The 26215-nt window shown below is 35.3% G+C and overlaps 4 protein-coding genes and 1 pseudogene across 7 annotated transcripts; 4 read left to right on the top strand and 1 right to left on the bottom strand.

The window, feature by feature from the left end:
- Window positions 1–260: 260 nt before the first annotated feature.
- On the top strand, window positions 261–2251 carry LOC18023321. 3 transcript variants are annotated; one of them, XM_024160034.1, is made up of 2 exons: window positions 261–323; window positions 745–2251. In XM_024160034.1, the coding sequence occupies exon 2, from the start codon at window positions 750–752 to the stop codon at window positions 2136–2138; it is 1389 nt and encodes a 462-aa protein (XP_024015802.1). In that variant the 5' UTR covers window positions 261–323; window positions 745–749; the 3' UTR covers window positions 2139–2251. The 3 variants fall into 3 exon arrangements, with proteins under 3 accessions (XP_024015802.1, XP_006407402.1, XP_024015803.1); XM_006407339.2 differs by having other exon boundaries at window positions 282–418; XM_024160035.1 differs by lacking the exon at window positions 261–323 and adding an exon at window positions 385–474.
- Window positions 2252–2618: 367 nt separating this feature from the next.
- On the top strand, window positions 2619–4627 carry LOC18023320 (amino acid transporter ANT1). Its single transcript, XM_006407338.2, has 3 exons — window positions 2619–2939; window positions 3061–3708; window positions 4020–4627. The coding sequence occupies exons 1-3, from the start codon at window positions 2700–2702 to the stop codon at window positions 4437–4439; spliced, it is 1308 nt and encodes a 435-aa protein (XP_006407401.1). The 5' UTR covers window positions 2619–2699; the 3' UTR covers window positions 4440–4627.
- Window positions 4628–10126: 5499 nt separating this feature from the next.
- LOC18025328 (ubiquitin carboxyl-terminal hydrolase 13) lies at window positions 10127–18893 on the bottom strand. 2 transcript variants are annotated; one of them, XM_024160026.1, is made up of 32 exons: window positions 18736–18893; window positions 18358–18424; window positions 18014–18164; window positions 17764–17921; window positions 17184–17449; window positions 16868–17086; window positions 16678–16786; window positions 16458–16573; window positions 16086–16184; window positions 15851–15960; window positions 15515–15589; window positions 15035–15113; window positions 14796–14942; window positions 14637–14717; window positions 14410–14529; window positions 14003–14125; window positions 13615–13692; window positions 13409–13497; window positions 13053–13161; window positions 12896–12964; window positions 12708–12815; window positions 12402–12457; window positions 12154–12331; window positions 11964–12065; window positions 11804–11875; window positions 11614–11679; window positions 11435–11500; window positions 11264–11347; window positions 11048–11164; window positions 10855–10929; window positions 10680–10766; window positions 10127–10594 (listed from the first exon to the last, which is right to left on the bottom strand). In XM_024160026.1, the coding sequence occupies exons 1-32, from the start codon at window positions 18763–18765 to the stop codon at window positions 10553–10555; spliced, it is 3348 nt and encodes a 1115-aa protein (XP_024015794.1). In that variant the 5' UTR covers window positions 18766–18893; the 3' UTR covers window positions 10127–10552. The 2 variants fall into 2 exon arrangements, with proteins under 2 accessions (XP_024015794.1, XP_024015795.1); XM_024160027.1 differs by having other exon boundaries at window positions 18358–18421; window positions 18736–18891.
- A 1862-nt stretch (window positions 18894–20755) lies between these two features.
- Window positions 20756–24027, top strand: LOC18025327. The gene is made up of 6 exons (XM_006407334.2): window positions 20756–21520; window positions 22404–22459; window positions 22571–22801; window positions 22914–23205; window positions 23344–23540; window positions 23871–24027. Exons 1-6 carry the CDS (start codon window positions 20756–20758, stop codon window positions 24025–24027), a joined length of 1698 nt encoding a protein of 565 aa, XP_006407397.2.
- A 1766-nt stretch (window positions 24028–25793) lies between these two features.
- On the top strand, window positions 25794–26163 carry LOC18025326 (annotated as a pseudogene).
- The last annotated feature ends 52 nt before the right edge of the window (window positions 26164–26215 follow it).

Here is a 26215-nt window from a genome sequence, read left to right as displayed (position 1 = left end):
TCCAAATCAACGAGGACATTCTTTTAGATTTAAGTAAATATGTGATTGAAATCAAAAGCAATTGCCTTGTTAATACATAGGATTTGATTTGTTTGTTGCAAACATGAAATTTTGCTTTAGACCACTCACAGTTTTTTGGATTGTCTTGGCTACTTTTAACCTCGTCTTATGAACAAAATTGCATTAAATTATAAGTTTAATTGATTTGGAGAATATCAAAATACAACAAGAATAAAAATCTAATAAAAAGATCTGCTCTTTCCGATCAGAGAGAGAGAAAGCTCAACGAGAGTCATCGTCACTCCCAGAAGAAACTCAAAAAGGTAAAGACTCGTTGACATTTCCCTTAAAAGCTTTATTACATGCGCTTCTGGGTGTCGGAAAGCGGCGGACTTCATCCCCAATTTCTCGAATTAGGGTTTGTTTCTTTCTTTCATGCGTCGCTAATTTACTGGGCAAATCTTTGGTTCGATTGTAATTTCTTAATCCCCCTTTCATTAAATTGTGCTACTACTCTTATTTGTTCTAAAATGGATTCAATAAATATCTGTTCTGCCTTTTCTCTGATTTCTCTGGCTTGTTGACGTTATTTTCGTTATCATGTCTTTTAAAGCATATGAGTTCTCTATGGTTTCCTTGTGATTCATGACAAATTTTTTGTTGCAAATATTTCTTCTTGTGTTGTTATGAAAAAGATAAGAGACTGCTTGGTTCCCCTTGAGCTTACTGTTGTTGAAATCTCAGGTTTAATGGCGAGGCAAAGGCCGAAACAGTTGGAACCAATCAAGATTGGTCCTTCCAAGTTGGGTTTTGATGGTGAAGAAGACGGTTGGATTTTTGTTAAAAAGCAGCGAGTCATCATTGTATTGCCTTCTCTTCCTCTTCCTGAACCTTTCACTGCGGAAAAGCCTGCAACTTCTCAATCACAATCCGAGCTGAGAGACTTTGTTGCTGATACTCAAGAAACTACTCATGTTCACGCTGTGGTGCCTTCTCTTCCTCTACCTGAACAATTCATACTGCAGAAGCCTGCAACTTTTCAATCACAAGCTGAGTTAAAAGACGTAATTGCGGATATACATCAAACTGCTCCTGCTCACACAATGGCGCCTTCTCTTCCTCCACCTGAGCATTTTATTTTGCAAAAGTCTGCAACTTCTCAATCACAAGCTGAGTTAAGAGACGTAATTGCGGATATGCATGAAACTACTCCTCTTCCTCCACCTGAGCATTTCATTCGTCAAAAGCCTGAAACTTCTAAGTTACAAGTTGAGTTAAGAGCAAATAGGCACCAAAAGTCTCTTGTTCACACAATGGTTCCGTCTCTTCCGGTAGCTGAACAGATCCAGATCGCTGTGAAGAAACCTGCAACTTCGCAATCACAAACTGGATTAAGAGTGGAGACGCCCAAAGCTACTCTTTTTCACACTGTGGTGCCTTTTCTTCCAGTAACTGAACATCGCACTTTGCAGAAGCCTGCAACTTCTCAGTCACATGCTGAGTCAAGATCTGAGACGCGCAAAGCTACTCTTGTTCACACAGTGAAGCCTTCTCTTCCTGTACTTGAATATTGCACTTCGCAGAAGGCTACAACTTCTCAGTTACAAGCTGAGCCGAGAGACTTTGTAGCGGATGCTCACGAAACAACTGGTTTTCACGCTGTGGAACCTGAGGCATGTCCTGACTTCACCTCAGTAGACAAACCGGAGATAGTAACGGGTCGGGACCTCACAACCAGGAAAGCTCCAGGACCAAGGAGATCACTGCAAGATTGTAGAATGGATCCGGAAAGAAGATTGGCGATTCAAAGGAGCCGTACAGGTTACAAGCCCACCATGAGGTTTCCTAAAGTGATGTGCAGCTCTGTTGTTATGGATAATGAGAAGCTTAGAGTGGTGAATCTGGAGAAGAAGGTTGAGAAAGCTGGCGGATTAAACGAATGGGTTGGATCAATAGGATTGGGGAGAGAGTTTGAGAGGATGTTGAGAGGACAGAGGATGAGTAAGTTTCAAATGGCGAATTTGACAATGGAGAAGCTTAAGCATATGGGTGCTTTAGCCGTTGGACCAAGAAGAAAGCTTATACATGCCATTCGCTGTGTCTATCACCCACATTGTCTTCGTGCTTCCTTTAACTAAATTACAAACTTTTTGGAATTTAGTCATTCATTGTCCAATAAAAACCATTGATATCGCTTGTTTGATGAAAAAGATTTTCAATTTTGGGAAACCAAATTTAACTATAACACGTAAGAAAATTTCCAAGCAAAATAGATTAACTCTAGAAAACATGTAAGAAATGTAAGAATTCAATGAGTCTTTGTAAAGTACACGACTATTGCAGGTTTGCAGATATTATAACGGTGGGCCATGTACTCTGGATAATATTACAGGACAAGATAAATGAAAAAAAAAAATAAGACACAAGATAAGATAAATTTGCCATCTTCTACAATTATTAAGTCAGATTGCATTGAAAAGAAACAAATAAACGGATATTGATTGGTTTCATTTGCGGAGATCTATCGACGGACAGCGTGTAAGCACGCGCCAGATTTAAGGGACGTTGGTGTGCCACGTGGAGAAATCTTTGGCGGGTTCATGATATACCGAGACACGATTTGCGGCGGAATAGATCGTACGTCTCCTTAAAAACAAAAATAGAAGAAAAACAAAAAACAAGAGGAGTGAATCTCGGCGATGGCGATCAAGGACCTGGCGGCGAACGACGATTCATCTCTTCCTCTGATAAAATCTCCGCCGTCTACAACGACCGGAGACAGAACCACGGCTCTTCAGACGCTCGGAAACATTATCGTCTCCATCGTCGGTACAGGCGTCCTTGGGCTCCCTTATGCTTTCCGTGTCGCCGGATGGTTCGCCGGATCTCTCGGCGTTATTATCGTCGGATTCGCCACCTATTACTGCATGCTCCTCCTCGTTAGTTCCCTTCTTCCCCCTCCTTAATCTCCTGGAATCTCAATGTTTTTGATTTCTGAGATCGATTCACAATCCCACCTAATTTCGGCGTTTTCTGGATTGGTTTTGATTATATATGCAGATTCAGTGCAGAGACAAGCTCGAATCGGAAGAAGGAAAAGAAGAATCAAAGACATATGGTGATTTAGGATTCAAATGTATGGGAACAAAAGGTCGATACCTAACCGAATTCCTCATATTCACTGCTCAATGTGGTGGATCAGTAGCATATCTAGTGTTCATAGGCCGAAATATGTCGTCGATATTCAAATCATGTGGATTAAGTATGGTCTCCTTCATCTTGATCCTGGTTCCAATCGAGGCTGGACTGTCTTGGATCACTTCTTTATCAGCTCTCTCGCCTTTCAGCATCTTTGCTGATATATGCAATATCATAGCAATGTGTTTCGTTGTGAAAGAAAACGTGGAGATGGTGATCGAAGGAGACTTCTCGTTTGGTGACAGAACAGCCATTTCGTCTACCATTGGAGGCTTACCGTTTGCTGGAGGAGTTGCAGTGTTCTGTTTTGAGGGTTTTGCGATGACGTTGGCTCTTGAAGGTTCTATGAAGGAGAGAGAAGCTTTCCCTAAGCTGTTAGCTAAAGTGCTTGCCGGGATTACGTTTGTCTACGTGTTGTTCGGTTTCTGCGGTTATATGGCTTACGGCGATGAAACAAAGGATATCATCACACTTAACCTCCCAAAGAATTGGTCTGCCATTGCCGTGCAGGTAAACACTATGTCATTGCAAATTCTTTATTTAATGCTTAAACCTATGTTTCTCGTATTTCATCATTATGATTTTAGATTCATGTGCTCTGTTCTTGCTTATGATTTCTCCTTGGGAATTTAGTTCTGAAAGCTCGTAATCGCTTCTGAATCTTGTAAATCTGTTTTAGTTTGATGGAGTATATGTAGTGTCTTTATGCTCTATAGCATTTTAGCATCTTGGTGTTTCTTGATCATGTGAAAAAGTTTATCTCAGATGATAGAAACTCTATTACAGTACTTATCTTTTTCGGTTTTCTTTGGTGTAAACAGATTGGCTTATGTGTGGGATTGACGTTTACATTCCCCATCATGGTACATCCGCTTAACGAGATCATAGAGCAGAAACTGAAAAGGATTGATTGGCTTCAAAAGCATCATCATCATCAGCAGCAGCATCAGTACAGCAACGAAACAGTTTCAGTGTCAAAATATGTAATCTTGATCACGAGGACGCTTTTGGTGGTAGGACTGGCAGCAATCGCGTCATTAGTGCCGGGCTTTGGCACATTTGCATCTCTGGTTGGAAGTACTCTGTGTGCACTCATATCATTTGTGTTGCCGGCTTCTTATCACCTCACGCTGCTCGGTCCATCGCTAAATTTGTGGAGCAAATCCGTTGATGTGTTCATTGTGATTTGCGGGTTGCTCTTTGCTGTTTATGGTACTTACAACACAATCGTCGGAGTGTGAAAAGGAGAGTAAGTTAATCTGTCTGTAAAATGAACACAGCAAACAGAAAGTTGCTCAGACCGACAAGAAAAAAAAATGTATATAGCTGTTTTACGTGAATCTAATTTAAATCGGAAGGCAGTCAGAAAAATCATATTGTTGTATGATCATTTAATGGGTGTAATGGGAAATGGTGACAACTTTTAAAATTTTCGCAGCAAAAGCTTGAATTTGGTTCTAATTAATATTACTTGGATTGGATGGGCATTAGATCCGATAACTCGTTAAACATTTCTTTCAGAATGTGTCTTATCCTTATGAACGTGAAACTCCTATACACAAATATACAATAACCAACTGTAAAACTTTCAAGTGAACATTTATCTGATATATCACTAGATAATTATCAAATTAGAGATTTATTAACTTTGAATAAAAATTAGTACAAGAAATAATTTTGAAACGTAAAATAAAAATGAAAAAATATTTTTTTTGTAAAGAAAAAATAACCTATACACCAGTATAGTTATTTTTTTAATTACGATAATATAGTTGTTATAATAAATGACACTTTTAATAAGATGGAGAGAATTTATGTTTATATTTTCCTTCGTCTGATATAAAATTTTAATAAAATTTACTAATTTTATAACTATTTATTTTTGTTATAAACGACATTTAACAAACGAAAAATAATATTATTTTTATTTTTATTTATCTAATATAAAATATAAATTATCGTTTATAATAAACGACACTTTTATAAAACAGAAAAATATCATTTCTATTATTTATTTATGTTCGTCTACTATAAAAAAAATTTAAAAACTTACTAATTTTATAATTACTCATATTTTTTACATCAAAAATATCTCTTCATATAAACACAATTTTATAAAACAAAAAAAATTATATTTTTGTTTTCATTATTTTAATATTAAAATGTTTATAAATTTTTAGTAGTTTTATAATTACTCAGCAGTCAATAATTTAAATTTTGTCATAAATAATTTTCTATTATATATATAATATTTTTAATTTAGTATGAGTTATTTATTTCAATAAATTTGTTTTTCTGTTATTTCCTTTAATAATCTGTCAACCAATTCCGATTGACTCAAATAAAAGTAGGAAAGTAATCTCTGTCATACAAAAGTTGACTCAAAAACTAAAAAAAATGTTCAATCATAAATATATCCCTTACATTATATGGTAGTCGTTTTTCTATCATTGACTATAGAGTCATCTATGTTTAATGTTTTAGTCTTTTAGATTAAATGTCGTTCAAGATTTTTCACACCAATTAAGAATTTTATTTTAATTTCTATGTTTGATATGTTATACTCTTACTAATTTAAATTATTTAGATTTTGAATTCTAAAAAATTATTTCATGTTCATTTTTTTATTCTATATATCCATCCATACATCTTGTAGCTTGTTAATAAAAGTATATCTTTAATTACAAATATTTGAATGAATTAAATATATTTTTGAAGTGTTGACTACCAAAAAAAGAAAAATAGAGGGGTACCAAACCTTAGCGTGCATATATATAGATAAACACAAGATGGACTGTCAAGAGTATCCATGGATAATTTGGATTTAAACGTTTCACCTCCAAACAAGAAAAATCACATGTTTGATCTAAACTCCATTCCAATGAGTAATGATGATCATGACTCTCAAATTGGAGATGACAGTTTGAACCCGACCAAAGAGCCTAATACTCATGTCGACCAACTAAATGTGAAAAATGAAGATCACTTAGTTGGAGATCCAGGTAAATCAAATCGTTATCTTCTCTTCTTATATATATATATATATATATATATATATATATATATATATATATATATATATAAATTTTAGATGTGGTAAAACCTTCTAGTTTATTTATTAGTTATACGTTTGTTCAATCCAAATCCAGTGTAACCTAATATTTTTATCAAAAAAAAAACTAACGACATTAATTTTCTTAGAACGAACATATAATGAACAATGAAATACTTTAAAATGAATAAAGGTATTCTTATAGGAATATTGGACGTATTTATTGGATATTTCGAAATCGTTTTTTTAAAGAATATATTTTGAAATCGTTGCATGGAACAATCGTAAGAATGTGGACATGTCGAGATATATATATATATATATTATATATTTGTTGTTTTTTTTTCAGGAGAAAGTCATTTTTAATATTTAATTGTGTTTTACTATTTTGGACCAGCACCGAATGAAACCAATAATGTCATACGTAGAAGGCACAAGAATTTAACTAGTCGAGAAAAACAGAGAGTCTACGATGCTTTACTGGATAGGAGTGTATTAGGAAGATTGAATGCAAGTGCCACAAAAGAGGTAGCAGAGATGTTTTCGATTCATATACGAACAGTTCAAAGGATATGGAAAAGAGCTAAAGAGACTCAAAAGACAACATGGCCGTAAAAGAAGTTTCAGTCTTTAGTTTGTCCTAAAGATTGGTTATGACTCTTGAATCACTTTAAAGCGTGTGAAATCAGATATTGTACTATCACTCTTATGTTTAATTTGAAACCATATTTGAAATAATATATATAAAATAATAATATTTCGATTTTGCCTATCTATGCTGGACCTTCGTAATTTGATTCATGAACCAACTTTTTATATATAATCTGTATAATATTACTGTACATATTAATGAAAAATTGTTCCCATCTACTTTTTATTAAAGCTGATCGCATACGAACATGACAGAATAATAACTTCATTGAAAATTTTAGTTCAAAATTTGGTGATGAAAGAATTTTTTTTTTTCCTGGAAAGTTTGGAGTTTTCTTTCGTTTGTCCTTCTTCAACTTGGGCGTACGAAGACGAAACAATATAAGAGAAGATCAGACTCTTGAAAGAAAACCGGCTACATATGTAAAGAGAGACGACATAAAATGATACTGAATTGAAGAAGCTGCTCTTACATTCTTGAAAGATGGCCCCCATTAAGATGTAAGAAATATTATTTTCCAACAAGATATCGAAAGAACGCATGTTGATCCAAACGATGAAGGATTATGATGAATTGCATGATTAAAAAACGGTTTGATATATGATTGATATGTTGATATGCCAACAATCATATTTCTTGAATTTTGTGTGTAACAAGGGTAAAATTTCTTGGATTTAGATATGTTAGAGCATGTTCAACGGAAGCGCTTAACAGGGGTGCTTATCTGTTTTTTTAAAAAAAATTAATTAAATAAATACAATAAAAAAAATCGATGCTTAAACAAGAGCTTTAAGCTCCGCTGCTTATGAGACGCTTATGAAACATATATCAAAAAATAATTAAATAATACTTAAGCATCTCTTTAGAGTTGTTTCATTGAACATGATCTTAGATTTTAGACTTTTAGGACCATCACGGTATTACAGCTTAAAGTATGTCCGAAAAAATTGAAAAGATTATTCAGGCAATGATAAGTCGTTTGATGAATACTCAACGAAAAAAACTATATTAATTTTCTTAACTTTGCATGAAAGAAACTATGTGAGTTAGGGTTTGCTTTCATTGATATATCATATATATGTGAGTAAGGATTTGCTTTTATTGGTTAAATAATTCTTTTATTTTTAAAAAAAATATTAATTTATTTTAGGTTGAGGTTATAAAAAGTATTGTTTTGCAAAAGTTACATCAAACCCTAAAAACAACTTTTGAGTAAACAAAAAAATGAATAGTTATGGTTTGGATTTTAAACTTTGCTTTCTTTAGTTCACAATCTAAAAAGAAAGAAAATATAGTAAGTTTCCTCATAAGAATGTTTCATCTCTTCTCCGTCTAAGATAATTAGGGTTTTTATAATTAAGTTTATCATTAATTTCTTTCTTTAAACAAACAATTAGTCTAATTAAATGATATTAAAAAATAAGAGCAATAAAACAATAGTGATGCAATGGATTTGAAATATATTAAGTCCAACAAAATTGTAACGTGAGATAAGTTGTCAATGACACACATTTTTTTCTTCCATAATTTTAGTCGAAGTTTGCAGCAACGCTTTCAACCACGAAGAATACTATATCCTCAGTGTTTCCAAACTACAAAATTTTGGAATCACGATTTTCCAACGATTCCGATGGATTCTAATTTCGATTCGGATTCTGAATTGGGAATCGGAACAATCTGAGCGATTCCGTGCAACGTATTATAATTCTAGGTATTGATTAATTATTTAAATTTGAGGTTATAGAAGGTATTATTGTTCTGCAGAAGTGGTATTAAAAATAACAATGATATTTGTTTCGAAATAAGAAACAATCCTAAAACAATATACTATAATCTGAAACTTAAAGAATATGAAAAAAGTATTTACAAAAACAAGAACACACTTTACGCAGTGTAAAAAAAAGTATTTATACAGATATAAACATACTTTACGCAGTGTAAAAAAAGGAAGTATTTATACACAAATGATTAGTGGATAGAATATTATGTATGCAAAGATTTTACGATAAAAAAACTTGTGTTCTTGTTTCGTTGAAGCTAAAAACAAGTTATTCATCCTGAAATAAATTAAAGCTGCCATTCCTCGTCACTCCACTACTACTTAGTTATTTATTCATCCTGAACCGCGATCCGACTTTGGATCGTATCTCCTCTTGGGGATTGGATATTGAGATAACGTGTCTCCTCTGTGGAGCTTTAAACGAGTCTCGCGACCACTTGTTTTTCGTCTGCCCTTTCTCGGCAGAAGTTTGGAGGTTAGTTACCCAAAAGCTTCGTCTCCCTTCTCCTCCTATCATATGGCAGCAGGTCATGGATTGGCTCTTGACGTCTTCATGATGGTCTCACGCTTTCACCAACAAGAGTGGTAACACTGATATTATCTACACTTAAGGATAAATGTACCTCGATGCATCAGCTTGGTTCTAGGTTAGGTGAACCTATTCTTCAGTGTTGGATGGCTTCCTCTTAAAGTCATCTAGAACCGAGTTTGATGGTGGTTATGAATTTTATCGTTTCCATTCATCCCTATGCTTGTACCAGTTTGTTGGTCATTCCCCCTTTTTTCCTCTGGATTTAGTTAGTTCTTGATTGCTTCTGTAAACTCTTATAATTTTTTAATTTATGAAAACCCTTTGACAAAAAAAAAACAGGTTATTAAAAAACCAGTCTTAAATAAATAAATAAAATTAATAGTAAAAATCTCAACCAGTTCCCCAGATTTTAAACCTATGTAGATGTGAAAGGAAAAAAATCATGTAGATAGGAAATATATATATATATATATATATATACTATATATAGATGTATTTATCTTCTTTTCAGTTCACATAAACATTCTTGATGCACGAGGGGATAAATTTTACATAATTAAAAGAAATGTTGTAGGGGTCGAACCTACGAGCCGTTGGAATGTAGACAACTTCCTTCAAGGCTTTATACCCAAAAACTAAACCCTTTCTCCGAATCCCAATTTCACAAATCTACACATTTAGACGCTTTCATGTCTAGCGTTGAATTGATTCAATTTGTGTTGTTTTTTCCCCACATAATTAAACACTCCTCAGAAGTGAGAAGTTTAACGAAACCCATTTTAGACTAAGAACTTTATGTAGGCATGTTCGTGATTCTAAGTTTCACTGCAAAATTAGTGTATACAAAGATGTCGAAAATTAAATACAATATGTATTTTCATTGTTAAAGTCTTATTCTTACTTAAAGAAGGCTTGGAAAAATAATTTCATTATGCAAGAGAAGAAGTAATAGAGTCAATAGTATAAAACTAAAATTTTTGAACATGAAAAACTGTACCTGAAAATACAATCCTAAATGAGGAACCAAAAAAGCCAACGCCCTCCAAAATCCAAGACCGGGACTTTGTCTTCAAAATGAGAATTTTGCAGAGAGAGAAGAGAGTCTCAGACAATACCCATATTAACACCAAAAGAAGAGTAGTTTGGAAGCAAAAGTGACCACACTTACTACCGTCAGGGCCAAAATCAAAACCCTTTCCCTGGAAGATATTTTTCCATTTTGGTTACCATCAAATCTAAGATTGAGACTCTCTACATCCTACCCTCACACCAAAACCATCCTTAGACTCCTCCATGGATAGCCACGTCTCTCTCTCTTTCTCTCTCTCTTTCACTCTCCTAGTTGTATATTTTCACCGGCTTCTCAAATGTGTGTCGGTTCTACAACAAGAGAATTTCAAACAGATTAACATAAGGTTCAAAGAGAGAGAATCAGAGAGAGAGCGAGACAGAGATAGCTTCCTACCTGATTTGCAGCATAAGCCCTTTTAGGAGCATTATCAATGTGCTCCAACCCAAGATACTGCTCCCACGCACCATATACATCTCTTCTCTGTTTCCATTTTAGTTTTCAAAAAATAAGAGGGTTAAAATCTCGAATTTCTTTTCAACGAATCAACAAGGAGAAATACTCGATATACCTGAAAGCGATTATAAACGACATCTGTGTCCTGCAAGTAGTCGGGTCGCCCCATTGAAAAAGAAGCAAACTTCCACTGGACAACACAAGAAAAACAACGCATTAACAATAATCCAACTCTGCCGCCATTAATAACAAAAAACTTAATTAACATTTCTGTAGCTGTTATCAAATCAAACAAAAGACATGCATACCTTGGCAAAGTCTTCATCAGGGACATGGAGTTTCTTTTGGATACGGGTCTTGATTTCTTCTAAAGTTTCACCTTCGTGGATTACCAAAAAGAAGGGCTCGCCGAAATTTTGTACTTGCTGCAGAAGAAACAATGGTTAAAAAGTATTCGACACCTTCAAGACACCAGACCCTCAAATAACCTTTTTAAGTAACTTAAGCTTGATAGGGACTACCACCTGATTTTGTCCGGACTCTTTAGTAAAATGGTACACGTGGATCAACCGATCATTGGGACCAATATTCTTCTCTTCCTCAGGTACCTGAGATTTCACAAGATAATAAAAGAAGACAGTCAGCATCTTTGAAGTCATTAACCAGAGACAAAGAAGGGAGGCCTAGTGATATACCTCTTCTGCACGTAAAGTCCAGTACTGGTCATTGATATTCTCAATTCTTTCAGTAGATGGAAAGATCTGCAAAACGTACCCAAGCACATTGCATCAAAACTTGCCAAGTTCCAGAAGATTGCCAAATTACTCACACAAACTGTAGTCAAAATGTACAAAACAAGAAATTAGTCTGTTACCTTGTAGATCTTGTGGAAAAACACCTCAAGCAACCTCAGTTCTGCGTCTTGATGCGAAAGCTCAACCTGGTAAATAAGTGTAGGTTTTATCTAAAAACTAAAAACACTAAACCAGCAATCATATGGAACAGAATCCATGAAAAATGCATGCAATAAAAGAACAAACAAGATTGCAAGTAGATTGGAAAACCTTTGTTTTAAGTTCGTTAATAACATCTCCGACAGTACTCTGCTTAGGCAGTCGGATATTGTGGATTACCACCTGCAAATTTAATAGTTATAAGACTTGGAAAATATAATTGTAAGTACTGAAGGGAGCTACGAATCACAAAGATAAATTCAACACGTACTTCATCCTTTGTGGCATGATGGAAAGCTACTTTAAGAGTTTTAAGACCTTGCAATTCTGGAAGCGGAATGTCCAGAACTTCATAATACAAAATGTCAGACGTCTGAAAAAACAAGAAACACTTATTTAAGCAAATCCGCATTGGTATAGAAAGACGAATATATAAGTTCATTCGAACCTACGTTAATCACCTGATTATAGTGAGCTAACATATCTGAAAGACGGTCTACTCCACGGTATTTGATAGGCTGAGGTTTGGGTTGCTGGGAATAGCAATTGTGAGAAGTGAGTCTAATTTTCGATGGATCATCAAGGCGAAGCTTCTCAGCCAATCTTTCCACAACATCATCATAAGTGTGCAGCTTTGACCTGAAAAAAGAAGCATTATGAATTCCGAAATTGGAATTTACGATTTAAAGTTGTCCAGAGAGGTACTTACAACTCCATTGTAAACTCATCATCTTTTGGTCTTTCCAGAGTACGAAAACGCACCACCTACATAAGTTACCACCAAATTAAATAAAGCAGATCATCACAGTTTGACAGCTTAAATACTGTAATATTTTCCAACTGTACACCAGAAGAAAATAATACGGTGTATCATCAAATTTTCGCAGCTTAATAATACTATAACAATCGTTGCCCCACTGTTAGTATAGCTCTAACAAGACACTATATCCCAGTTCACCATTGCCAACACTGCCCAGTCTAATAATACCTCTCGATTCTGTACATCTAATAATACCTCTCGATTCTGTACATACTCCAAAAATGATGGCACATCCGGGTATGGACATTCACTCTCCTGGTTAGGAAGAGGTTTCTGATAGCAAATGATATCTCCATCTTCAATCTGAACGGAAGAAACACATTTTAAAATAAGAGACACCAAACCATGAATCATTACAGTTGATACAGTGAGAGTAACTTTACTTGACATTGTCTGAAAGTAGTGTTCTTATCCAGATGTTCGCACATCACACAAGGTTCAAACTTTATTTCCTGAAATGGGCACGAAAAGTAATTCAATAGACTGTGTCATGGCCATAATCATGACGGAAAGGTAGCATTGAAAGGCACAAGTCCCTACCTCAAAAAGTTCGATTTCCTCATCAGGAGCGAAGCCAGCCATTTGATTCAGTTGGCCTACTATATCCATGGGCTTACTGGAACTTTTCACCATGAGTCTGCCAACATATCTGCACCACATGGACAAAGTTTTGAAACAATGATTGGAAGAAGCAAATTCTAGTGAAGAAAAACATTGAGGAAAGAGGAATATGAGGAGTAAGGGTGACAGCTTCTTCATTCAAGAGGATAATGAAAGAAAGAGAGTACTTTTACTGATAAAGATTATAAGAGTTAACAAAAAAAAGACTTTAAGAGTAGTATACCAGCTTTGTTTGAACAGATGCTAAAGTGGAAATCGGTAGACACTAAAATTACCTTATTACTGCATTCTCAGGGTCATAGAGCTTAAAGAAAAGGAGAATATCTTCAGACGATTTTTCTGGGGAAGGAATAGGACGCTCATCCTGAATATTTCAAGAATTAGTAAGAATATTTGCTTTCTTCACTTTGACCATTTGGTTTCAGAATTTCAAATATTAATATGGCATCAACCATTAAACTAGGAAACAAGGAAGTATTACCGGTCCACGCTCTATTTCCAAAAACAGCTTTAGTTCAGCATTGTTTGCCTTGTTAGATGCCTCCCTTATTTGTCCAACCTACAATATCATCTTCAACATTAAATATTCTAAAACAAAGACATTATTCTTATACGAATACAATTATTGGCAGCGGGACTTGACTAGTCCATGGAGAACAAGACACACTTTTACGTCGTGCGAAGCAAGAAAATACCTACGCATGCAAGAATAACCCCAACTTAATATGTCCTAGAGCAGATAATATAAATCAGCCACGGTTTCAATGTGTTGTATATCCAAAATGGCCAGTACATGAATAATCCCAAACGAAAGAGGCAAACTATATGCATGAAAAGAATTCTATATAAAAATAAAAAAGGATTATCACCGTCTGTAGTTCTTCATGAGGTAATAAGGGGCGGTTGGGACGATAAGTATGGTTTTGCCGCTTTGCCCAAATCCAGAACCGCTGTAGTTGAACCGGAACACCAAATTCTTTGGCCACCTCTTCCTACATGAGGATAAGTTGTAAGCAGTTTTATAGTAACAAGTACACAAGAAACTAGATAACCAGCAACAACTGGAAATTTTCAATCAAAGACAGCATTTTATAAAAAACTTGAACAAACTGATTAGAAACGAAAGCAAAGATTTTATCAGCAGAATCCTAATCACTATTCTGCTCCAAAATAGATTCAAGTTACCAAAAAGGAACTTTCATCGCAAAACCCATCTTCTCCTGAAGGAAAAAAAGAACACTGTTTGGAATAAAATAGGAAGATAAGAGGCATCTACCTTAAATTGTTGAAAGGGGGTCTGTTTCTGGATTCGAAAGCTCCGAACTTTTTCATGATCAACAAGATCAAAATATATATTCTTTCCAATTTGCTCACTGATGTCTTCATCTCTTGCAACCTTTATAAAAAGCATAAATTAAATGAGTAACATCAGTATCAAATCTATACCAGTACTAGATCAAATAAGAACACATTTTCAGACCCAAATTAAGAATAGTAGAAAACCTTGATTGTTGTGAAAAGGTGAGCTTGAGCCTTATATTTTCTTTTATCTTCCTTTTCTTCTTGTTCTTTTTTTAGCCTCACCTGTCATAACATTTTAAACTCATTCAGCAAAACTTAGACAGGTACGCAGAGGAAAAAGCGTGTACATGAATTTCTTACCCTTAGATGTTCTGCAATATCTTTTTCATCAACGTTGCAGATTATTTTATCCTTGTCGCTTTCCCGGATATAAACAAGCATGTATGCGTTCGAGTATTTTGTGAATTTGAAAGGTGGATTATTGAAACCAGGATTATTCTGCGGTAACTGAAGAGACACCAAATTTGACAATAGATTAAGTGATAAAGATAAGACGTACAAAGCAAACATAGAAGATCTAGAAAGAGAGTGTTAGCTACCTCTTCTTCACCACCATACTGCTCTTCCAATGCCCTTTTCACATCTTCCTTCGTTACGCGTTCATCATCAAATTTATACCTGAAAGAGTTAGAAATTTAGGTAGACTACACGTAAAGCACGGAGCAAATATGTTTATTAGTGTCATCTGAACCCACACCAGAAACCACAGAAAAACGTATCAATTATTTATGTAAATAAATAAATGGGGTTAAAAGGGAAACAAGAAGAAACTGTAAAGATCAATAATACAGTGCATCTCAAGTGTGAAACCAATATCACTACATATAAGATTAGAGATGTAGATAGAAGAGTCAAAAGAAATCCAAAAACATATCAAGTATCACAAGACATGGCTTACCTTGCTAGCCTAGAAGATGAGCAAACTAGTTTTCAATAAAACTACTTAAAGGGTTACAATATACAAAAATTTATTTAGCATAAAAGAGACGGCGAGTTTGAGACAATAGAAGCATACATACCACTGGTCTGAAAGTGTTGGCCTAATAAAAGCATAATAGTGGCCCCCATGCACTCCTCCACTGTGAACTAAGACACTGCATAGGAATGAGCAGAGTTCAAGCAAGCACATCAGGCAACAAAAACAATTACTACAGCATAATTCAAGTTGTTCAAGTTGTTGTCTTTCACTCTCATAAAAGGAAAATTAACTGTCCATATATTAAGGAAATCTAAGCTGCAGAAACCCGATTCACTGAAAAGAGGCCTAGCAGTAAGAACTTGATCATATTTATGCATAATCCTGTTTGAATCTGAAACTCAAGTAACAAAAGCCAAGATACAACGGCAATATATACCTGTGGAGTGTGTAGAGATTACGGACACTCTTGTCAGCATCAGGGGATAAATATTTTCCATTCTCTCTGTCGAGATCCAGTTGAAGAGGAAACTCATATCGATCATTTATCTACAAATAAAGCTACGTCAGCACCGACAGATTGATATAAGTGCAGGCCTAAATCAAATCAACACAGTCACTTAGTCAGCACTACATGGTGACTTTGTTGGGTCACTGGAACCTCAAATACTAACCTTCACCATTGTGTCTCGCATAAAATCATATTCAAACCTCTTGAGCTGAAGTTGAAGTACGGGTGGAAAGTCTATAAATAGAACACCTTTTTTCGCATCCTGAAAATATAAAATATTCAAATATCAGTATAAGTGGACTAAGTAGCTATGAAAACAGTCGAATATGATTTTATCATGTTCCAATAATACTAAGTCATAATGCTGTCTATAACTCTCTGATTTAGCTTGCGTCGTAGAAATCAGACGCATTACAAACCCTGCACCATATTTACAGGCAACTAGATAGATTGGTACCACATAAGGACTTTGACAATTACTCAACATTGAGATGGAACGAAAGAGGACAGCTTTGACAATATAAAGACAGCTAACCTGCAAATCATGTCCTTCTGCATGGTATTTGTTGTCTCCTTCAAGGCGTTCAACTTCAACATACTTGTCAAAAGAAGCATATACATCTTTGCAGCCTTTCACATCAAGCTGGAGATCTGCCAATAGACAAAGTCACGGCTGTATAGTTAGTTTGATAAATTATGTTAGCTTCTGATAAAATAAGACGCCAGAAGATAGGTAACTGTTCAAAACTACATACCATAGAACGATTCTTTCCGTGTAGATTTGTAATCTACATTAATGCACTCAATGTAATTCATGTGGTGGCCCTCAAATAGCTTCTGTATTGTTCCCTCAACAACAGTTCCCTTGAAAAAGCGAAAAAAAAAAACTTAAAACACAAATCACTATCTGAGCATGGAAGAAAGGCCACAAAGAAGAAGGCATACCTTCATTTTATCCTCAAGCTTTTCACAGAGAACTCGGTTGAGTTCTTGAACATCATGTTGCATGAACGAATCATATGTATCCCAACCAAACGACTTTGTCAGCTCCTTTGTCGCTACACTGGTGTCATTATACTGAAGCTTGTAAAACAAACTCTGGAGCGCCAGTGGGATACTAGCCGTAGGTGCATCATTCTCAGTCGTTGGCATGTGGTAAACAGCCTACAAGAACAGTAGATTATTCAGATGTCTTGACACAGAATTTGGTCAACTCGTGATTTATCAAATTGAAAAGAAGAAAACAAGACATGCAGCCCACCTTTCTGAAGTAAGGTATGTGGTATAACGTCTGCAGGAGAGAATTCATATAGCAGGTAGCACCTTGGTTCTTAAGTCCAACAAAACCAGTCTCTTTTTTTGAGTCATATGACCAGTAATCAAGAACCTTCCGCACAGCAACTTCAGCTTCAATCAGAACAGTATCATTCACTAAATATCCACGAGTAGGATCATAGAGCTCACTAAGGGGCATGAATGATGTAAATCCCCAATCACTTTCTCTTGCATTGAATTGATGTTGGGTCTCTGCAGCCATAGAAAAAAAATAATAATTACAATGAAGACTGCAGGTTAACCAGAAACAGAAAAAGTAAAAAGTCACTGGCTGTTGAGCAAGTTCGAAAGAGAGCACAACTCACATATTGATCATTAATCATGTTCACTTCAGTTTTTCAGGTAAAACAAGTTCAATATTTATGTGACTCCGTTACAAGGTCTACCATATACTCCTTTTACAAGTTCAACACTAACTTCGAGAAATAAAAGTTTGCCAGTACTTGCTCATTTTCTGCATGCATTCAGAATGCTAAATACATGAAAAAACTAATCAATCAAAGTACCTTTTCTGATGGAATATCTGCTGTTGATTTGATTCACTACAGCCAGGCTGAATTGTGAATATCTGCTCCACCCGTATGGCAAATTCGCAGCGTCAGCAACATCCAAGTACATAGACAAATGGTCGACATTGTTACCTTTGGGAAAAATCAATATTCGCCTGCAACAGATAAATCAGCTCACGTCAACCAATAAAATGCACGTCAGGATATCAATTGCAAAAATGCATCGAGAAAGTGTATAAGCTAGTACCATTTATAACCTCCAACAACAAAGATATCAGAGTAATGCTTCCTGGTGTTCAGCCTGGTGAAGCCTGGGATAGTCCACGTGAATTTCAGAGTGGGAGGCTCCTCGGCTGGTGGATTCTCCACAGAAGTAGCAGCAGGCTCGGCTTGGGCAACTGCAAATGCATCAATAATTGTTAAGAAACCAAAAACCAAAACTTTGACAAAACCCTAGCGCACAGTGAAACGTTATTTCTACCCTCCAGCACTATGCAAAGGTGCTATAGCATCTGCATCATCCAACCACAGAAGAAAATAGAAGAGAATAGAGAAAAGCAGATCAAATTCATTTGAACCCAAAAATCTTACCTTCCATGGGCTGAGGTCCCTCGACCAAATCAGAATGCGGAACGAGCATCTCCTCGTCCTCTTGCTGCTGTATAAAATTTTAAGAGGAAAAATCAGGCTTCTGACTAATAAAAACCCTAATCTCTCAACCCCATGATCAGAACGTCAAAACAAAAACCGCAATCATCTAATACACACAATCACGGTACTGTCTCGATTATTCTACCGCTTCGTAGACAAACACAGAAAAACAAAAAATCCATGGCAAGCAAACCCTAATGGATCAGCTAAACGAAGAGGACGACGAGACCCAAGCAGGTTCAGGTAAAATACGCGAAGAAACCCACGAGCACCACAACAAATTGACACAAACACAATAGAAGGTTAATCGGAGATTACGTCCAGCGGCGGCGGAGTCATCATAGTCATTTCTCTGATAGCGATTGACGGTCGGATCGAGAAGTGAAAGAGAGAGCCGAACAGAGGAAAAAAAAAAATCGAAGGGTGAAGAAGAAGTGAGGGAAGAAATAGAGAGAACTTGCAGAGGAGATCAATCGCTATTTTCTTACTCTTTCTCGCTTTTCGAAGGGATAATTGCGGTAATTTTCAGAAAGTTGAGGGTTTATATTGTAACTTCCAAATCCTATTCGGATTCAGATTTATATATTCCCCTGAGGTTTCGTCTGCCAAGCGTGACAGCCTAATGAGAATGCGACAGATATGACTCTGGAGATGCTGAAACCAAATGAATACTCTCCACGTGGCTTAACCGTCACCGCGACCGTGACGGTATGGGAGGCCTTTGGTGAACCTTTTGGGCTTCTACTCTGCTTCAAAGTGTAATAAGCTTGTTTTTTAATTATTATCATGATCTCCATCCTTCTAAACTCTAAAGGATTAAATAAGGTAAATACAGCTTTCATATATTTAAAACTTAGTATTTTTATCATTATATCTATTCTTCTAAAGGATTATATAAGGTAAATACAGATTTCATATAATTAAAACCTATAATTTTTTTATCATTATCTCTATTCTTCTAGGTACATCGAAAATCTAAAACCTATAATTTTTACACTAATTTAAAAAAACTTAATAAAATTTAACCCCTTCATTCATAATTTGTGTCGCAATGAATTTTGTAGAAGTAAATGTAATTTTATCATCAAAGTTGTCTTCTCTGTGGTTTTAGCATTTAGCTAAGTAATATTATTGTTTGAGAAACCAAAACAAAAAAGAAGTATGTCGGTTATCACCTTTTTCTAAATTTTATTTTGAACCTTACTTTTCTAATTATTTTGTCATCACCTTTTAAGACGTTGTTTGTACAATCATGAATGTAAGTATTACTTGCATTCTTCTCGCTTTGGTCTACAAGATTGTTACGGTATTTGTATCTTCTTCTTCCTTTCAATCATCCTTTGATTTTTTCAGTTGTCTTCATTTTCTTAAAATGGTGATGGGGTTTTATCTGACTCCAGTCCGTTGTTTTCTTATATTGGACTCTTATTGGCATAGACTTTAACTTCAGCGATGATTCCAATGTACAACGAGTACAAACATTTTATGTAAATTACACCAACATTCTATCATATGTTTTGTTTCATGGTTATTTATTAGAAAGACAAGTCTATATATCATTCTATCATAGGAGTAAGGACGATGTTAGCTTTCAATGATATTCCTACATGTATTTAGTGGCTCTTCCTTAACAGTCCATTTGAAGACACATCAACTTCCCTATGTGATCATATACTTCCCTAGTGTTGGGCTGTGTTAAGAAAGGTTATATTAAAATCGAAAGAATGAAGAACTTAATTAAAAACATAAATCTTGTAAGAAAAAAAGAGTTTTCTCTGAAACAGAATGCTTAAGAAAACTAATAGTGAGAGAGGTTTTTTTCTCTGTGCTTTTTTGGTCAGCACTAATCGTTCGGTTCCGACTTTATTTTCGTTGGGTACGAAATAATATGTTCTCAATCTTTGTTTTGGTATATTTCGGTAGAAACTCTCATAAGTTAATAACATTATTAATTTTAGTAAATATGAAATTATATGGCAAGTTTACAAATGAGTTGTATTTGACTGTAAAGTTGAGCATGAGACTAATTGGGTTTACACTTACCAAAATTGCTGATTTTATTCTTTTATAGATTGTTGAAAATGTTTTTTTGGGGTATATTTCTCCATTTCCCCGTTCTGTTTGGTTACAGAGCACCACTCTAGAGATGGACTTATCGAGTTTAGAAAAAAACGTCAATGAGGAAATTAGTTTTTCTCGAGAAAACCCGAGAAAACATGAGAAAGTTACGAACGGTATTATCGAAAATGAAGAATTCAAAAATTGCACAGAATCAAATTCAAAATGGAGCAGAGATCACGGACATCCCGCCACACCGAGTGAGTCTCTAAGAACTCAGATGGAGGAAATCTCAATCGAAGGTCGACGTCTCGAGAAGATTCTCCCGCCGCATCCTCAGCTTCCGAAACCGGAGCCGCCGCCACGTGTCTCGTCAGAGGAATTGACGACCAAGTCTTATTCGCCGGAGAAATTCACCGTCGACATGATGAAATTCATCCGCCAAAGCGGGAACGCGATTTCGAAACGTCTCTCTTCGAAGGCGGATCTCGCCGAATCCGACGTGACCGAGTTCGAAATCTCCGGAGTCAAGGTTCTCGCGAAGCTGAAAACCGAAGAAGAATTCAGAGGCCGAATAACTTTCTTCTCGAGATCCAATTGCAGAGACTCTACAGCCGTCCGATCGTTTTTCCGGGAACGAGGATTCGATTTCTCCGAGATCAACATCGATGTGTACACAGAGAGAGCGAAGGAGATGATCGAGAGAACAGGGGATTCTCAGGTCCCTCAGATCTTCTTCAACGAGAAACACTTTGGCGGATTGATGGCGTTGAATTCGCTGAGAAACAGTGGAGAATTCGATCGGAGGGTCAAGGAATTTCTGACGGAGAAGTGTTCCGGCGATGCGCCGTCGCCGGTGATGTACGGGTTCGACGAAGAGAATAAGGACGTTGTTGTAGACGAGATGATGAGATTCGTTAGGGTTTTGAGACAGAAGCTGCCGATTAAGGACCGTTTGTTGAAGATGAAGATAGTTAAGAACTGTTTCTCCGGCGCCGAGATGATCGAGATACTCATTGATCACTTGGATTGCGGGAGGAAGAAGGTACGCTATTTTCAAATTCTGATCGTCTGTTACGCACATATACATACTAATCTTTACGTAGAAATTAAATTCAAACTCTTTAGTCTAATCGTGTGTTATACGCACCACTTATTTGGTTTGAAATCAATATTAGGTTTAAAATCGAATATAAACAAATATGGCAATATATACCTAAAACGATTGACCAAATATCAATTATGATTTGTTTTGGAACTAAAATAGTAAAAGCTGTATATTTTTCATTTCGTGTATGTAAAAAATTTAGAAGGATTGATTTTTATTTTTTATTTTAAATTAGTTATTGCTTTATATTAGTCACTAAAATTATTACATAATGGTCATACATTAACATTGCTTGTACATTAGTACATACATATGAACTCGTGAAGTATGTAAAATATCGATAACATGCGATGTATTTATGAGATAAAACAAAATAATCAGAAAAATCTGAACGCATGATATATATATGTACGTACTAATTAGTATTACGACTTTGAAATTTTTTAAATAATGTAGGCTAATTTATTTCTTAAACAAATATTTTTTTACGGATGTTTACTTTGGGACAAGTATTTGAGTTTGTCCTAATATGATATGAATTGTCCAAATCACCTATACAATTAGCTTAAATTATCTGAAAAAAAAAAACATACCTACAATTTACCCAAAAGATCGATTCCTGATCAAATAGACTAATAGGGGCTATATAGTACTACACGTAAAATGCTTGTATCGTTGTGTCCTAATTAATTTCAGTTTTTGTTTAGAATGATATTTTCTACATTTACTTTTTTTTTTTTCTGAATCTCAACTTAATTCTTGATGACTATATAGTTTATAGTGTTTTGTTAAGCTCATCTGTTTGCGGTCTTATATGCAGGCCGTCCAATTTGGCAAGAGGCTAGCCAAGAAGAACTTTATCCACCATGTCTTTGGGTAAATAAAGTCTTCTTTCCTTTTTCTTTTGTAAATGGTTTTAGATGGACAAAATATTCTTACTAAATTACTGGAATTTTATAACCTTTCTATTGTTTTCAAAATTCGTAGAGAAAACGACTTCGAAGATGGAAATCATTACTACAGATTCCTTGAGCACGAGCCATTTATTTCAAAATGTTACAATTTTAGAGGCTCTACGAACGACATGGAACCCCAAAATGCAGCCATGGTTGGACAGAAGCTATTCAAAATCATGACTGCTATTCTCGAGTCTTATTCTTCTGATGACCATTCCCTTGTTGATTACATGAGAATCAGCCAGAGCGAGGAATTTCGAAGGTACACTTTCATTTTCTTGGTTGACAATATTTATTAATTAATTACGTTTAGGAAGTTAGTTTAATATCAAAAGATATATAGTATCTTAATGCATAATCATGGATGGATGAAGGTACTTGAATTTGGCTCAAGACCTTCAACGGTTGAAACTTCAAGAACTCTCAACAGACGAGAAGTTAGCATTTTTCCTGAACTTGTACAACGCAATGGTGATCCATGCATTGATCAGAATCGGACGTTCCGATGGAATGATCGCAAGAAGATCCTTCTTCACCGATTTTCAGTACGTCGTTGGAGGATACTCTTATTCCCTTAGCTCCATACGAAACGACATCCTTCGAGGCGGTCGCAAACCTTCTTATCCATTTATCAAGCCATTTATGAACGGCAATACACGGCACGAGGTAATACTTTTTAGAGTTTCCCGAATCTAATGTGTAATAATTGTATGAATCCATATCAGTGGTTTTCCGATCACGATGTGAGAAAAGAAATCATATACTCATAGAAGTACTGAATATTCCCATCTTTGTTAATGGCAGCTTGGTCTTCAAAAACTGAATCCATTGGTACATTTTGGGCTTTGTGATGGGACAAAATCAAGTCCAGTGTTGAGGTTTTTCACACCACAAGGAGTTGAAGCTGAGCTCAAACGAGCAGCTAGAGAGTTTTTCCAAAATGGTGGAATTGAGGTTTTCTTTCCCAGGAGAGTCGTTCATCTATCGAGAATCATCAAGTGGTAATTATTTCTCATTACAATAGTTTCTACATTGAAAATTGATTTACGAGACTTAATATGATTCATATGAATAACAAAGTTACAGTATTCCTGTCATAGTAGCTAATTGGTTATAAAATAAAAAAAATTCTATAAATCTCCATATTCACGATCTAGTGGACCAAGAAAGGATAGATTCATGCTCTGAAAGGGTTTGTAGGGTTTAGCCTCATTCAGAGTTGAGATGGCGTTTTGAAACGCTAGTAGTTATCTGCTCAAATCGGTCAAAGACTCATATTAATTTCATAATCATAAAAAGCATTTTATATATGTTTGTTGTGGTCAATGTAGGTACAAAGAAGATTTCAGTGAAGAGAAGAAAATGTTGAAGTGGATAATGAGTTATGTAGATGCAAACAAAGCAGGTCTTTTAACCCATCTTCTTGGTGATGGAAGAGGTTCTGTTAACATCGTCTACCAAGACTATGATTGGTCTATCAACAGTTGAACTATTTAGCAAATGATCCATCTCATAGACATTTGTATTAAAACTCGTCTGTTTTGATTGTTTGTTCATGCATGTGGTAATGCACTATCTAAACATGTACAGATCAGTTTCTGCTATTTAGTGTTTAACGATCAAAGACGATAGATGGGATATACTACATCGTTTTAACATTTTGACTAGTCGATCAGTAACTAGCTACACTAGCTGCACTTATACTATACGAATCATATTGACTACTGCAATCACAATAATCAACGCCGCCGTTATTCATATAGTTTTATCCCAAAAAAAAAAAAAAAAAAAATCTACTCGGATAACATCATCTATATCACTATATGGACTAGTAGGCCACTTTTATTAAAATGAGTAGAGAGGCTTTTTATGTTATCATATCAATATCCTCTTGCTTTTCTCCTTTTCTTTCTTTTCTTCACCTTTTACTATCTTTGGATATCAAAACCTTAATTTTAAGTAATTCGAGAAATGTGGATTTTAACTAAAAGCGTCAATGATTCACAGAATCAACGGCTTCTGAAAGAATAATTGAAAGAACTTTTTTTTATCTGTTCTATTTTAAAACTCTCAATTATATGTTTCAAATTTAATTTTAAAACATTTTCATTTTACGACCCGTTAACAAATCACTCTGCATCTACATAACTTAAAACAATTTGATTCTGTTTACTATGTTCTCACTTCTCACTGTGTGATTTTCCTCAAACTTTATAAACAACTAGGGAAGATGATTTTACATGCAATTAAAGTAATATTAATCGGACGATAAGATTATTAAACGGATAAAAGCTGTTTTGGACTGCACTTTTCACCATCACATGTAGACTAAAAAATAGAATTACGAAACTATCTAACTTCACTCACACGATTTTCCTTTGTACTTTCCAAGTGTTCTGTATTAGTAACTTTATTCCCCAACCACTTCAATTTCCTAAACAATACAATCTAAAGTTTTACCAAAAAAATACAATCTAAAGTTTGATTAACAATATGTCTAATCAGTCGCTTAATTCATATAACCGATTGAGTTGGCCACTTAGTCAACGATCGTAGTTGCAAAATCACGTACACAATTTTATATCGTGATTTAAAATAAATAATTGCATACTACTGGAATTTCATACATAAAATTAAATATTAAATCATTCTCAGCAGTTTTTCTTTGCTACTGTTTTTTTTTAGAAAGAAAATTAATATAACAATATTTGTTTGTTTGTTAGAAGTATTGTAAGTGATCTATGTAAGAATTACAAACCAGAGCGAGTTCTCATTCATTGTTGTGACATTTTCATAAAAGTAAATCTGATTTGATTAAACGATTAATTAGATTAGCTGAACTATTTTCTACTAAAAGCTAACATTTCTTTTCGATCTCTTCAAATTCAACTAAAATTTTCTTTCTGCTGCTTTTAGTTTTCCTTTTACTTTATGTTGAGTGGCGTTTAAAATAAAAGTAAAAGGATCGAGATAGAGATAGCCACGATTAAGCAAAACCGTAAGCACGACAAGAAGAAAAGAAAAAAAAGAAGCAAAACCATAAGCAAACAAACAATTACAAACCACTAGAACATATCGCACACAGCTTTTGTTGTTCTTTATCAACATTAACCCTCCTTTTGACAAATAAAAAATAATAAAGTAAAGTTGTATATATATATCTTCTTGCACGTTACAGTCTCATCCATACATGCCACGTGTCCGTCAAATTCAAGACATATCATCCATTCCATGCAATATATAAAGCATTGCACATGAATCAAGTTTGCTCACATCATTTAATATTAATTAAAAAACTATTAAAACAGGAGATTGATGGCGGACGATCAAGCAACGGCGGCGATGGAAACAACAACGGTTGAGAAGCAGCCGGAGACGACAGAGGCTGAAACACCGAGTGTGACTACGACTACACGAAGAGGATGATGGTTGCGATCGATGAGAGCGATTCGAGCTTCTACGCTCTTCAATGGGTCATTGACCATTTCTCTAGCCTCTTAATGACCACTGAGGCGGCTGTGGCGGAAGGTGTCATGCTCACGGTGGTTCATGTGCAGTCTCCGTTCCATCACTTTGCTGCTTTTCCCGGCTGGACCCGGCGGCGCCACAGGTCCGGTCCACTGACTTCTCTTTTTTTTTTTTCTAAATTAATTTTGTCAAATTTTCATATAAAATC

This window comes from Eutrema salsugineum, unplaced genomic scaffold (genome assembly GCF_000478725.1).
Source record: "Eutrema salsugineum unplaced genomic scaffold, Eutsalg1_0 scaffold_13, whole genome shotgun sequence".
Lineage (NCBI taxonomy): Eukaryota > Viridiplantae > Streptophyta > Magnoliopsida > Brassicales > Brassicaceae > Eutrema > Eutrema salsugineum.
The sequence above is the reverse complement of the archived record's forward strand: the minus strand, read 5'-3'. Positions and strand labels throughout refer to the sequence as shown.

What these genes read in the sequence shown, in the direction of transcription:
- LOC18023321 (XM_024160034.1), top strand. Translation starts at nt 750, where the DNA reads ATGGCGAGGCAAAGGCCGAAACAGTTGGAACCAATCAAGATTGGTCCT.
- LOC18023320 (XM_006407338.2), top strand. Translation starts at nt 2,700, where the DNA reads ATGGCGATCAAGGACCTGGCGGCGAACGACGATTCATCTCTTCCTCTG. An exon ending in ATTACTGCATGCTCCTCCTC is followed by an intron (nt 2,940 to 3,060) that starts GTTAGTTCCCTT and finishes TTATATATGCAG; the next exon opens with ATTCAGTGCAGAGACAAGCT. An exon ending in GGTCTGCCATTGCCGTGCAG is followed by an intron (nt 3,709 to 4,019) that starts GTAAACACTATG and finishes TGGTGTAAACAG; the next exon opens with ATTGGCTTATGTGTGGGATT.
- LOC18025328 (XM_024160026.1), bottom strand. Translation starts at nt 18,765, where the DNA reads ATGACTATGATGACTCCGCCGCCGCTGGAC. An exon ending in GGGACCTCAGCCCATGGAAG is followed by an intron (nt 18,165 to 18,357) that starts GTAAGATTTTTG and finishes ATGCATTTGCAG; the next exon opens with TTGCCCAAGCCGAGCCTGCT. An exon ending in TGTTAGCTCACTATAATCAG is followed by an intron (nt 12,066 to 12,153) that starts GTGATTAACGTA and finishes TTGTTTTTTCAG; the next exon opens with ACGTCTGACATTTTGTATTA.
- LOC18025327 (XM_006407334.2), top strand. Translation starts at nt 20,756, where the DNA reads ATGGAGGAAATCTCAATCGAAGGTCGACGTCTCGAGAAGATTCTCCCG. An exon ending in TTTATCCACCATGTCTTTGG is followed by an intron (nt 22,460 to 22,570) that starts GTAAATAAAGTC and finishes CAAAATTCGTAG; the next exon opens with AGAAAACGACTTCGAAGATG. An exon ending in CAGAGCGAGGAATTTCGAAG is followed by an intron (nt 22,802 to 22,913) that starts GTACACTTTCAT and finishes GGATGGATGAAG; the next exon opens with GTACTTGAATTTGGCTCAAG.